Below are 15,104 nucleotides of genomic sequence, written 5' to 3' on the forward strand. Positions count from 1 at the left end.
GTGTATTTTTCTTAATTTTCCATTACCTGTACTCTTTAGCACATAGGATACAGCTAATTGTGTTACCCTTTTATTATTCTTTAGAGACTTTCTATATGGCAGTGCTTCTAAAGATAGGGTACACATTGGAATTAATTGGGGAGCTTTAAAAATATTAAAGCTTGAATGGATCTTACTCATAAAGTTCCTGATTAATTAGTTGGAGGTGTGGCCATAATGTTGGAATTTTTAAAGTATTTAAAAACGGTTTTTAAATACTTTTCATCCAAATACTCCAGCAGAGAACTGGAGATAAAATATACTTTTTGGTATAAAGAAATACCAAAAAGTATATTTTCTGTTAGTGCAACTGAATTTATAGACTGGGCCATTGATAAAGAATAGAAGCTCATTTAATTTATTGTTCTAGAGACTGAGAAGTCTAAGAATGTGGTGCTGGCATCTGGTGAGGGCCTTCTTAGTATATCATAATATGGTAGAGGGCATCACAGAGTGGGACAGAGCAAGTATGCTAGCTAAGGTCTCTCTTGCTCCTCTTATAAAGCCACTAATACCCACATGGGGGCCCACCCTCATTATCTCATCCAATCCTAATCATCTCCCAAAGACCCCATCTCCAAGTACCACTAACATGAATTTGGGGATTAAGATTCTAACCACCTTAACTTTTGGGGGACCCATTTAAACCAATGTATATCTACTGTATCACCTCGGAAGTGGAAGTAATCCCTATGCATATTTTGATTAGGAAGTTTTTGTGATATAAGATCAAAGATAATTTTAGTTTCTTCTCTAAACAAATTGGAAAGGAAAAGCAAAAGCAAGGGATGTGTTAACCTTGGCATATGAAATAAAGGATTCTACAATAAACTCTCATGCCCTGACACATTGAGTGATGTCAAATTGCCCATTATAAATAGAAATTATATTCACCCCTAATCTATATTGCTACATTTATCCCTTAACACACTGCCCATGAAGTAGGTGTTGGAACAATTTTTATTTTCCCAATAAAGTAATCAACCTTCAGAAGAATAAGCTATCAGAAGTCACATAGTAAGCAAGTCATGGAATTGGAATTAGACATGGAATACTGGCATTAGTGGCAAAATAATGAAGGATAGAGTTGGGCTGTGGTTCAGTGGTAGAGTGCCTGCCTAGCACATGTGAGGCACTGGGTTTGATCCTCAGTACCACATAAAAATAAATGAACAAATAAAGTTTAAAAAAAGATAATGAATGACAGCTTCCTGCAAATAGAAAAGATGTATCTATCTTACTGGAGACTATGTAAAGTCAGGGGTTTCTTACAGTCCCAGGGTAGAGTACATGTACCTCTGGTCATGATTTCCTCAAACTCAGCCATTTGAGTTTTATATCATATTCATGCCATACCAAAAGGTAACCTGAATTATTTGCTTTTCTCTTTAAATTTTACTTAAATATTGATATAAAATTACAATATCCATATGACCATGTATTAATTATGTCTGTTTTTCTAATATGTGTGAAATAAGTGTATAGCGATTAAAATAATAGCTGATTTATATCTTAGTCAAAATCTTGTCTGGAACCACCTTGCAGTGAAGTTCATACATCAAGACCCTGACTTTGGAGGCTGAAAGGGCTCCACTGCTGTTTGTGGATGCAGATCCAGTACTGAATGAGAGTCTGGGAGTCTCTTTCACACCACTATTGCAAGTGGGATGATCAGAAGATTTAGCTGGAGGACTCTACTTTTCTTGACTTCTGAATAACAGTTCTTTGTGTTGCCCAGGTGACTCTGTAGTAGCCTTTCAATAAGGCCTACAATTAGGCTTTAAGAAAAGTTACCTCGCTTTTTCATCTTAGCCTCCAACATGCCATCCAGACTGAGGAAGACCCGGAAACTTCGGGGACACGTGAGCCATGGCCACGGCCCCATCGGCAAGCACCGGAAGCACCCAGGAGGCCGGGGTAATGCTGGTGGCATGCATCACCACAGGATTAACTTCGACAAATATCACCCAGGTTACTTTGGGAAAGTTGGTATGAGGCATTACCACTTAAAGAGGAACCAGAGTTTCTGCCCAACTGTCAACCTTGATAAGTTGTGGACATTGGTCAGTGAACAGACACGAGTAAATGCTGCCAAAAATGAGACGGGAGCTGCTCCCATAATTGATGTAGTCCGATCGGGTTACTACAAAGTTTTTGGGAAGGGAAAGCTCCCAAAGCTGCCTGTCATGGTGAAGGCCAAATTCTTCAGCAGAAGAGCTGAGGAGAAGATTAAGGGTGTTGGGGGTGCCTGTGTTCTGGTGGCTTAAAGCCACCAAGAGCTCTGGAGGTTCATTAAATGCTATCAAACACTTTTCCTTTGTGGTCTAAGTAGGTTTTCTGGCACCTCTACTTAAACCAAATCTCTACATACAACAACCTGTATGTCATATGTTAGGAACCTACTTTATAGGTATAGATACATAGAGGGGAATAGGCTTTCTAAAGTGAAAGTGAGAACTGTTGATGATTGAAATATGTTGAAAGGCCCACTGGTATTGTACAGTGAATTTTACAGCAAGTGAGAGTGTATCCTTCACTTTTGTATGGGACATGATCTTAACAAGACTTTGATCAGTCACACTAAACAGTGACAGTGTTAAGATGAGGGAGTACTTTGACTTACTTCCTGAGTATAAGATCCCCCTACCCCAACCTGGCTCTCATCTTGGACTAAACCATTCTAGTTACAACCAGAATATTCTGAATCAGAATCTTTAATCTGGATATATCAAAATGCATTGGATTCAGCAAAGCAACTGTAAAGGGTCTTTATGTTCAAAAAATAATCATGAAATTGTTAATTTTTTTAGTCTGAAGTATGGAGAAGACTGAAAAATCCTGAGGGCCAGAAACCAGATATGTGTTTTTTAGGGCTGGTATTTTGCTGTTGTAAAACCCATGACCAATATTTGTTTGCATCCTCATGGGTGTCAGGATAAATTATGATATGTTAACAGCTTTATGGCTTTTCCTGAAATTTTGAACTTTTTTGGACCCAGAATGAAGCTTGCATCTAGGATCCTGAGCAAAGAAGAGTAAGGTGTTATTTATAATACTGTATGATGTTTTTTGTTAGTGGAAGTGACTCTCTTAGCCATATGGAGAATCATGATTTTCTGTGAAACAAGTGTTATAGAGAATATTGGAGATCAAATACAAAGAACAGGAGAGAAACTTGATTGGATAGACTGGGATAAGAATAGGAGACAATTGTAAGAGGTCAGGAATGTTTTTCAGTGGACACTCTTAAAACTGGATTGTCTGGGTTTGCATCTTAATATTCTGATGGGAAAAGGTGGAAATACAGGCTCTGCATTATGGTGGTCTTGAGGGCTTCTAACATGGAACTGAGACCAAGGAACTACACCGTTATAATTAGGAAAATGATTTCTACCCAAGAACTGCATGTTTTTTTTGAAGCTAAATCTAATTCCTCATCTTTAAATTTCAGTTAAAATTGCCTCCTGTGCACTTTGTATAAATAAAATGGAAAGCTTACATTCAAAAAAAAATAAAATAAAAGTTACCTCATTAAATGGAAATCTGTCTTTTGGTATCTGACTGGGTAGGCTGTATTCAAGTCTAAGAGAAGATAAACTTCTCTCTTAGTACAATAAATCAAGATTGTTTTAAAAAGATACCTGACTCTACTTTCGTGACAAAGTATACTTGAAAGTAGGTTGTTGTGTCTCGATTCTTACTTTCAACAATCTCAAGGTGAATTCAAATTTTCCCAATTATGAGTTCATTATATGTAGAAAAAAAAAATGTCCCAAAACGAGCTTGTAGATCCTGAAATAATGCCAGGAGAACAAAATAAAAACCTGAGCTTTGATCCAAAACATAGAAAAAAAATATGTCTGATTAAAAAAAAATTGCAAACCTTTTAAAATATGTCTTCTAATGATCATATTACTAAACAGCTAAACTGTTGCAGGGGAATGGCATAGCAGGGGTTTTATTTATTCATTTAAAGGAGTTCAGTCTCACTGGGTTATATACAAAGAATAGTAATCAAAAGAAACTCATTTCACATCTGTTCTCCTGCTGATAAACTATAATTGGTGACTGATTGCAAGGAGTCATTTTCTTTCTTCTCTGACCTTTTTGTCCTGATAACCTGGTCATTTCCTGCCAAGAGTTGGAACAGGACACATTTAGGTGGATAGTGCTTTTCCTTTACAGAGAAGAAGCACTTCCCTGACATCTTGAAATGTTTCTCATTTGCAATACAAAATGAATTGCTTTATGACAAAAGGAGAAAAAAGCATTTTTAAACAACGTTTCCATAATAGATAATCAACCACCTATTTGGCTGAAGATGTGATCATCTGTACCTGAATTTGCTCTAGCCTGAGTGATATGAGGTTCCTTACTTTTTCCCCCTGATGTAGTAATATTCAACAATGAACAAATATCATCTAAATCAAAACTAAAACTGAAGGCAAATACGACCTGCCCAGTCTTTAGAGGGGAAAAGATGGCTGTCATCTGGAACTGATTCACTGGACATGTGCACCTTTGAGATTTTACTTTTACAATGGAAGGATAAAGGGGTTGTTCCTGTTTTTGAAACTGGATAATGAGATTTCAGAGAACAATGGTTGTCTTCCTCTTATACTAACATTATATCCTATTTGAGAGAATTGTGCTGTGCCTAAGAAAGAAAAATCATGGTGTTCAGGCATGCTTAAGGCTTTTGCCAAAAAGGGAGTTTAGAGAGTGAAAACGAAGACTGACTACAGAATTTGAAATCAAGAAAGAATGCCTTAAGACATATTTGAAGTTGCTCATGACAGTTTAGGTTTTAAATTTTAATTGGTAAGCAGATTAATTCTCCCTGTGTTGAAGATAGTCATTATGCTAGTCAGTAAAGCTGTTTCCGTCCCCATATAAAGCCTGTATTTCCACGTACAGAGAGACCTTAGAACACATATGACAACATCTCTTCTTGTCACTTGCATAGTTTTGAATGAATATGTGAAATTAAAAATTAGAATACTCTTTTAAGAAATTATTAGTGCCCAATACTTTTAAAGTTATCTTTATTAGACTTTCCTTAATTGTCTTACCAATTGTGTCTATGATTTTTTTTTTTTTTTTTACTGGAGATTGAACTCAGGGGCACTCAACATTCCCAGCCCTATTTTTTGTATTTATTTAGAGACAACTTACTGAGTTGCTTAGTGCCTCACTGTTGCTGAGGTTGGGTTTAACTTGCAGTCCTCCTGCCTCAGCTTCCCCAGCTGCTGGGATTATAGGTGTGTGCCACTCTTGATTTTTGCTCTATTATTATTTTCACTCTTTATCGGTCAACATTGGAGAAGTATGATTGGATAAAGATTTATTCTTTATATTTTAAAATTAATTATGTGAATATATCATGTATAACTATTATAGTTTTCTGATTCGTTAAAGTGGTTAAGTATGTCAGTACATTTACTTTGTCGATAATTAAATGGGTAATGAATTGTAAGCACTAAATTGTGTATATTTTTGTAGAATTATAGACATCATTTTTCTATAATACTTTAATCTGTCTATTATAGTATGATTTTCATTCCAGATAGGGCTCTGATCTCCCTCTTTATTCGTGAGTTTGCTGTCAATCAGCTATTTTATTGACCTGTAATGAGAATTTACATTGGGTTTAATTTGTAGGTTCTCTTGGATTTTAAAGTTTCATTATTTTTTAAAGTTTATTTATTATAATTTATTATACATGACAGCAGAATGCATTGCAATTTATAGTATACATATAGAGCACAATTATTCATATCTCTGGTTGTATACAATGTAGAGTCACACCATTCATGTCTTTATACACGTATTTAGAGAAATGATGTTCATCTCATTCCACTGCCTTTCCTACCCCATACCCCCTCCTTCCCCCTCCCTCCCCTTTGCCCTAGCTAGAATCCGTCCTGTCTATTCCTTCATGCTTCCTCCCATCCCCATTATGGATCAGCATCCACATATCAGAGAAAACATTTCGCATTTGGTTTTTGGGGATTGGCTAACTTAACATAGCATTATATTCTTCAACTCCATCCATTTACCTGCAACTGCCATGATTTTATTCTCTTTTAATACTGAGTAATATTCCATTGTGTATATATACCACATTTTCTTTATCCATTCATCTACTGAAGGGCATCTACGTTGGTTCCACAGTCTAGCTATTCTGAATTGTGCTGATATAAACATTGATGTGGCTGCATCATTGTAGTATGCTGTTTTTAAGTTCTTTGGATATAGACCAAGGAATGGGATATTAGTGGTTCCATTCCAAGTTTTCCAAGGAATTTCCATACTGCTTTCCATATTGGCTGCACCAATTTGCAGTCCCACTAGCAATATATGAATGTACCTTTTTCTCCACATCCTCACCAACATTTATTGTTGCTTATATCCTTCATAGCTGCCATTCTAACTGGAGTGAGATGAAATCTTAAAGTAGTTTTGATTTGCATTTCCCTAATTGCTAGAGATGTTGAACATTTTTTCATATATTTGTTGATAGATTGTATATCATCTTCTGGGAAGCATCTGTTCAGTTCCTTAGCCCATTTATTGATTGGATTATTTGTGGTTTTGGTGTTAAGTTTTTTGAGTTCTTTATATATCCTAGAAATTAATGCTCTATTTCATGTGCATGGTAAAAATTTGCTCCCATTCTGTAGGCTCTCTCATCACCTCACTGACTGTTTCTTTTGCTGAGAAGAAGCTTTTCAGTTTGAATCTATCCCATTTATTTATTCTCGATGTTATTCCTTGAGTTATAGGAGTCTTATTAAGGAAGTTGGGGCCTAATCTGACATGATGGAGATTTGAACCTACATTTTTTTTCTATTAAGTGCAGGGTCTCTGGTTTAATTCCTATGTCCTTGATCCATTTTGAGTTAAGTTTTGTTTGTGGTGAGAGATAGGGGTTTAATTCCATTTTGTTGCATATGGATATCCAGTTTCCCCAGCACATTTGTTGAAGAGGCTATCTTTTCTCCAATATATGTTTTTGGCACCTTTGTCGAGTATGAGATAACTGTATTTATGTGGGTTTGTCTCTGTGTCCTCTATTCTGTCCTCTATTCTATCTGGACTACAAGTCTATTTTGGTGCCAATACCATGCTGGTTTTGTTACTATTTGCTCTGTAGTATAGTTTAAAGTCTGGTATAGTGATTCCACCTTCTTCACTCTTCTTGCTAAGGATTGCTTTAGCTATTCTGGGTTTCTTATTTTTCCAGATAAATTTCATGACTGCTTTTTCTATTTCTATGAGAAATGTCATTGGAATTTTGATTGGAATTGCATTAAATCTGTATAGTGCTTTTGGTAGTAGGGTCATTTTGACAATATTAATTCTGCCTGTCCAAGAGCAAGGGAGATCTTTCCATCTTCCAAGGTCTTCCTTAATTTCTTTCTTTAATGTTTTGTAGTTTTTATTGTAGAGGTCTTTCACCTTTTTCCTTAAGTTGATTCTCAAATGTTTTATTTTTTATTTTTTGATGATATTGTAAATGGGATTTTTCCTAGTTTCTCTTTCAGTGGATTTATTGTTAATGTATAGAAATGCCTTTGATTTATGGGTGTTGATTTTATATCCTGCTACTTTGCTGAATTCATTTACTAGTTCTAGAAGTTTTATGGTGGCATTTTTTGGATCTTCTAGGAATAGAATCATATCATCAGCAAATAGTGATAGTTTGAGTTTTTCCCATATCCATATCCCTTTAATTTATTTCATTTGTCTAATTGCTCTGACTATAGAGTTTCAAGAATTATGTCAAAAATAATTGATGAAAAATGGCATCCCTCTCTTGTTACAGCTTTTAGAGGGAATGCTTTCATCTCTATTTAGAATGATGTTGGCTTAGGGCTTAACATAGATAGCTTTTACAATGTTGAGTTATGTTCCCACTATCCCTAGTTTTTCTAGTATCTTGAACATGAAGGGTACTGTATATTGTTGAATGCTTTTTCTACATCTATTGAGATGATTATATGTTTTTATTTTTAAGTCTATTGATGTGATGAATTACATTTATTGATTTCAGTATGTTAAACCAAACTTGCCTCCCTGAGATGAACCCTATTTGGTCATGGTGCACTAGATTTTTTTATATGTTTTAGTATTCGATTTGCCAGAATTTTATTGAGAAATTTTGCATCTATGTTTATTAGAGTTATTGGTTTGGAATTTTCTTTCTTTAATGTGTCTTTGTCTGGTTTTGGAATTATGATGATATTAGCCTTATAGAATGAGTTTTGAAGTGTTCCCTCTTTTTCTATTTCCTGAAATAATTTGAGGAGTATTCGTATTAGTTCTTCTTTGTAGGTCTTGTAGAACTTAGCTGTGTGTCCATCTGGTCCTGGGATTTTCTTGCTTGGTAGACCTCTGATGGTATCTTGTATTTCATTGCTCACATTCAATCTGTTTAACTTGTGTATATTATCCTGATTCAGTTTTGGCAAATCACATGACTCTAGAAATTTCTTGATGACTTTGATATTTTCTATTTTATTGGAGTATACATTTTCAAAATAATTTCTCATTATGTTCTGTATTTCTGTAGTGTCCATCATGATATTTCCTTTTTCATCATTAATGTTAGCAATTTGAATTTTCTATCTTTCTCTTCTCTACCAGGCACGGTCCTTAAGCCACATTACTTGTTGTTTAATTAATCAGAAGGGGGGAGATGCTGGGAGCCATCAGCCAAGTAGGTAGGACAATTTCCTTGCCAGCTACTCCCATGCTGTCTAGTGGAAGGACTCTTGAAAGGTGACCTTGCTCAAGGACCAGGGCGGATCCTTGTTTAGGGTGTCCCCGGTTTAGCATAATAGGAGATTAGGGTGTTCCCCCTTTAGAATAGGGCGGTTTAGCATAATAGGAGATTAGGGTGTTCCCCTTTAGAATAGGGCGGTTTAACATAATAGGAGATTAGGGTGTTCCCCCTTTAGAATAGGGCGTATCCTGCTGCTGAGTTCCTCTTGAGTTCTTAGGGTCAGACAGTATATTTTGGGAGACAGAAGCCCAGGAGTGGTGGATTTTAATATGTTGTATCAGTGTAAATTCACCTCTAATAATTTTTAGTCTCCTCTTTGATGTCTTTTTCAACCCATTGTTCATTCAATAGCAAATTATTTAGTATCCAGGTGTTGCAGTAGCTTCTATTTTGTATTTTATAATTGATTTCTAATTTCATTCCATTATGATCTGATAGAATGCAGGGTAGTTTCTCTCTTTTTTTGTATTTGCTAAAAGTTGCTTTGTAGCATAATATATGGGCTATTTTAGAGAACGGTTTATGTGCTGCTGAGAAGAAAATATATTCACTTGTTGATGGATGAAATATCCTATATATGTCTGTTAAGTCTAAGTTACTGAATGTATTATTGAATTCTATAGTTTCTTAGCTTAGCTTTTGTTTGGAAGATCTATCCAGTGGAGGAAAAGATGTGTTAAAGTCACTCAGAATTATTGTGTTGTGATCTATTTGACTCTTGAACTTGAAAAGTGTTTGATGAACATAGATGCTCCATTGTTTGGGGCATATATGTTTTTTATTGTTATGTCTTGTTTATGTATGGTTCCCTTAAGCAGTATGAAATGTCCTTCTTTATCCCTTTTGATTAACTTTGTCTTGAAGTCTACTTTATTTGATATGAAGAGGAACCCCTGCTTGTTTTCTCAATCCATATGAGTGGTATGATTTTTCCCAACCTTTCACCTTCAATCTTTCCTGTGAGATAAGTCTCTTGAAAGCAGCATATTGTTGGCTCTATTTTTGTAATCCAATCTCCCTGTCTATGTCTTTTGATTGGTGGGTTTAGGCCATTAACATTTAGGGTTATTATTGAGACATGATTTTTATTCCCAGCTATTTTTGTCTACTTTTGGTATTTAAACTGACTTGGTTTCTACTTTGATTGGTTTTTCCTTTAGTATAATACCTTCTCTACTGGTTGTCATTATTTTTTTTATTTCCTCCTCATGGAATATTTTGCTGAGTATGTTCTCTTTCTAGCTGTAATTTTTAAAAATCTTTTGTCTATCATGAAACATTTTTATTTCATCATCAAATCCAAAGCTTAATTTTGCTGGATATAAGATTCTTGTTTGGCATCCATTTTCTTTCATAGCTTAATGTGTTTTTCCAGGATCTTCTAGCTTTTGGGGTCTGGGTTGAAATATCTGCTGAATTCCTAATTGGTTTTCCCCTGTATGTAATCTGATTCCTTTCTCTTGTGGCTTTTAAAGTTCTCTCTTTATTCTGTATGCTAAGCATTTGCAATATAATATGCCTTGGTATAGATCTGCTGTGATTTTGCACATCTGGCATCCTATAAGCCTCTTGTATTTGATTTTCCAATTCATTCTTCATGTTTAGAAAATTGTCTGTTATTATTTCATTAAATAGATTGTTCATTCCTTTGTTTTATAACTCTATTAACTCTAACCCTCCTCTTTCCCAATAATTCTTAAATTTGATCTTTTTATGTGATCCCATAATTCTTGAATGTTCTGTTTTTGGTTACTTATGATTTTCACTGTGTGGTCAACTTTGTTTTCAAGATTATATATTTTGTCTTCCTTGTCTGAGGTTCTGTCTTCCAAGTAATCTAATCTGTGGGTGGTGTTTTCTATTGAATTGTTACTTTGGTTTATTGTTTCTTTCATTTCAAGGATTCCTTTTTTTTTTTTTCAGAACCTTTATCTCCTTATTGAAGTAATCTTTTGCTTCCTGTATTTGATTATGTAGCTCTTTATCAAAATGATCTTTTGCTGCCGGTATTTGCTCTCTCATATCATCCTTTAATTCACAGAACATTTTAATTATGTACATCCTGAACTCCTTCTCTGTCATGTCTTTTGTTGTGCTGGCCATGGATACTAATAATGTAGTATGTTGGTTTGTTTGGGGCACTTTCTTCCCTTGTTTTTTTGTGTTGTTTATGTGTTTCTGAAGTGTTATAGTTTTTACCCTATAGGCTTATAGTATCCCTGTAGGGTTCCAATACTTCTCCGTTAAGGGTGAGAACAATATTAACAGAACCCAATACAAACAATATACAACCTTAAACCAAATAGGTGCTATTAAGACATTTGTAGTTTTGTCACAATATACAGAAATGGTGAGTTCAATTATTATCTCCAATATAAACAGTGGGCTTGCAAAAGGGTCTACAGTTTCTAATGGTGGACAAAGAAAGAACCAAGGGTGGGGTGTAGGATGAGATATTGACAGGGTAAGGGATGAGGATATAGAGATTTTAGATCTTAGAAATCATGAAAGAGAAATCTAAGAAGTTGGTTAGTAGCAGGAGAAGAGAGAGAAGCTATTTTGGGGAGACAAGAAAGTAGGAAGACAATAGAGTACAAAAAACAAACATAAATATTAAGAAAATAAAAAAAACATAAAAATAGGAGATAAAAGAGTATACGACACAACTGTAATATACTATTCAGACATCTCAGTTCTCCTTAGCCTAATTCATGAAAAGTACTTGGTTTCACAAATGTTGATGATGATGATGATGATGATGATGATGATGAGAGAGAGAGAGAGAGAGAGAGAAATATCTTGTGTGATTATTATTGTTAGTTTTGGAAATCAGAATCTTTCCTGCTTCCCTTCTCATCCAACATGTGGGATTATCTGTTATTTCCTGGTATCTCCACCCTCTGGATGGTGAAGTTTATTAGGATAGAAGGGTGGTTCTTGGGGGTGGAGCTCCTAGAGGTGGGGTATAGCACTTGCTGGTCTCTGATGGGAGACTATACCCCAAGGATCTCTTTGGGGTCCACTCACGTGATGTGGGCAATTGTTCTTACCTCCTCATATCACCTATAAACCTCACAATTAGTCTCTAATTTAGTCTCTAAACTGTGTCTCACTCATTCTCTCCCTTTCTATTTCCCAGTCAGGAACCTTTCCCTCCAGAGGTCTTTTGGGCTGTGCTCTGGGGACTGCGCACCTGTTGTGGAGAGCTGTTTTGTATCGGGTAGTTCAGAATCAGGTTTTGCAAGCTGTTGATGGCCAGGTAGCCACAAGCACTGTTCTGGGTGTATTGGCTGCCAGGGAGAAGGGGGAGTTGGGGACTTTTGGTACCTTGATACTATTTCTAAGCTTCAGTTGGTGCTCCAAGCTGAGAGTTCCCCAAAGTAAAGATGGCAGTAAAGGTATCCCAAGATGGAGGTGGCTGCATTCAGTGACAGGCTGTCAGGTTGGGTGGGGCCAGGCAGTGGTGGTGGGCTACATGTTCAGAGATGCAGCACTGTGGCATGCAGTATTGTGGCGGGTGGCTGTCTCCAAACCCTGTATGGTGTCCCCAGTTGCAGGCTATTTTTTTTTTTGTATGTAAGGGACTATGGCAGTGGTTGTAGTGTCTCAAGATGAAGGCGATTGGGGGAGCCCCACCTTGGTAGATGGGGGTCCATCAGCAGTGGCAGCTGGAGTTCCTATGCATGGGCAGTGACTAGGTATCCTGTGTGGGAACAGAGGCAGAATTCCTGTGCAGGTGGGTGGCCAGGAGTCTTGCGTGGGTGTTGAGGCTAGTGGTCCTACACAGGCACCTGGAGGTCCTACGAGGACAATTGGCCAGGAGTCCTGCACTGATGCTGAAGCCTAGAGACCTGCACAAAAGCTGAGGTCTGGAGACCTGTGTGGGCATGGTAGCCATGATTCCTGCATGGGAACTGCTGTCAGGGGTCCTCTAACCACATGCAGAGAAACAGTATTCCCACTACTTGAATCCCAGGTCATAGAGTGACACACAATGCAGCCTCCCTCTAGCCTGCCATCTTGGATCCCTCCAAAGTTTCATTAATTTAAGCTTTTGTCTTCTTGTATGTCTTTCTTTTGATATATTTTGCTCTTCATTTTCTAATGTCTTGAACACTCATTTATTTTCAGCCTTTATTGTTACATGATTTAAAAAACCACTTATTTCTTCGTGTCTCTATAATTGTCTGAGTTGTTCTCTCTCATCCTCTCTTTCTATTTTTAAAATTGTTTTCTAGATAATATAAAATTTGTTTTTGCTTCCTCCTTATTTCAGAGATTATTTAAGAGAACAGGGTCACACTTTCCAAGTGACTCAGTTGGCATTTTTTAGTTGCCCTTTTTATTGTCTGTTTATAATACTTTGGATAATAATAATGAAATATAACCTTTAAACCTAAAATTTTGAAGAATATTTTTTATCAATCACAGTTTAATTTTGTAAATGTTTTACCAATATAAATAATTTAAATTATCTGAAAATGCAGAATTCTTTTCTCTAATCTCTGTCTCTGTCACTTTCCCATAGAGTATAGAGCATTTACTTTAGAAAACTCAAAATTGTAGATTCCTTCTCTGTTTCTACAACTCAGGAAAGGACCTGGGAGTCATCCCTTTGAAATGCAATCATCAAGGAATTTAGCATTCCTATCTCTGGTTCTCCATGGGAGGGTAGAACCCTACTTAGATAAGTACCAATTAGCAATCACAGATGGCCTAATCACCTTGACTAACCTCCTGCCTATGCCCTCTAGTGCTTTTCCACCAGCCCACTCAGCACTTAAAAACTCTTTTTTATTTTTAGTGGAATTTAGCTCTGTCACTGCCCCTATTGCAGGAGTCTTGAATAAAGGCTTCATTGTCATTTCAAGATGTGCCAGGCACAATTTCTCTTTGCACTCAATACTTGTTAAAAAGGTAATATATTACAGCTTGTTGATTTATTATTCAAGTTCTCTATACCCTTCTTTTTCTAGACTAGTTGAATCCTTTATAGTTTCTGAGATGTGATGAAATGCCTATGTGTCCTTGCAAACAATACCAACTGGTTCTAATCTTTAGTTTAGGAACTTTTTCTCTGCATCCTATGAAATGGGGCAGATGCATTTCATTCCTACAAAATATTTGAAATGATTATCCTAAGAATAATGAAATCCAACTTATTTTTCATAAATATAAATGTGTGAAGCAAATAGGAACTTGCAAAGTGATTTTTCATAGATCTTACAATAAATTATCTAATGACAGAGCTAGGCCAAACCTCAAGTGTTCAAATTTTAGTCTGTCCTTTTCACTCTTACAGGAACTAATTATACTTTTTATGAGAAAGAGAGGAAAGTCTATTGCTCTGTATCCTCTAAGGGAAGGGAAGGGAGAATACTTGAATCATATTTGGTCTCTATTGTCTTTGCTAAGAGGCAGACTTGGAACAAATGTTGTGTTAGTCAACTTTTTGTCATTGTGTCAAATACCAGAAGAAATCAACTCAAAGGAGGAAATATTTATTTTGGCTCATGGTTTCAGAGGTTTTAGCCCATGTTTGGCTGTCTCCACTGCTTTGGGCCTTACATGTAGCAGAATAGCAAGGTAGAAAGGCAGAGGGAAGCTGCTCAGCTCATGATATCTAGGAAAGGGGTGGGCTGTTGGAAGATTTCATACACACACACACACACACACACACACACACACACATCTCGTTTGTCTTCCTCAGTGTAAATCTTTACAGGGAGAGATTTGTGCTGTTTTATTCCATGCTCTGCTCTGTCCTTGACATCTACAATAGTGCCTAACACAGAGTAGGTAGCAATGCCTATTTGTTGAATGAATGAATAAAAGAGGAAATGCAATAATCATTGATGTGGTATACATATAGAGAGGTTGGGGGGGGGGAAGGGACACCAGACACAAGATAGAGCCTTCAGGGGCACACTCCCTCTGACTAGGTTCCACTTCCAACAGTTTCTACCACTCCCAATTGTTCATTCAGATTATGGTACTCTCATGATCTAACCACTTTCCAAAGTCTCACGTTATACATTGCTGTATTTGGAGTGCAAGCTTTCAGCACATGAGCCCTTTGGGTGACATTCTAGATCCAACCACAACACTGGTGAATCTATTCAGACAACAGCTTATTTAATAGTGGGTTATGTTTCTCATAGCTCATATTTAGCCAATATTTGGCCTTATTGAACCAATAAAGTGACAGCTATACAGTCAAATTGAATTTCTGATAATGAATATTTCTTTAAGTATAATTTATAACTCAGACAATGTT

The 15,104-nt window shown here is 36.4% G+C and overlaps 1 protein-coding gene across 1 annotated transcript; it reads left to right on the forward strand.

The window, feature by feature from the left end:
• The first annotated feature begins 1,853 nt into the window (after positions 1 to 1,853).
• LOC143399411 (large ribosomal subunit protein uL15) lies at positions 1,854 to 2,353 on the forward strand. The gene has a single exon (XM_077109396.1). It carries the CDS (start codon positions 1,860 to 1,862, stop codon positions 2,304 to 2,306), a length of 447 nt encoding a protein of 148 aa, XP_076965511.1. The 5' UTR covers positions 1,854 to 1,859; the 3' UTR covers positions 2,307 to 2,353.
• The last annotated feature ends 12,751 nt before the right edge of the window (positions 2,354 to 15,104 follow it).

Source organism: Callospermophilus lateralis, chromosome 5, assembly GCF_048772815.1.
Source record: "Callospermophilus lateralis isolate mCalLat2 chromosome 5, mCalLat2.hap1, whole genome shotgun sequence".
In the NCBI taxonomy this organism is placed as follows: Eukaryota; Metazoa; Chordata; class Mammalia; order Rodentia; family Sciuridae; genus Callospermophilus; species Callospermophilus lateralis.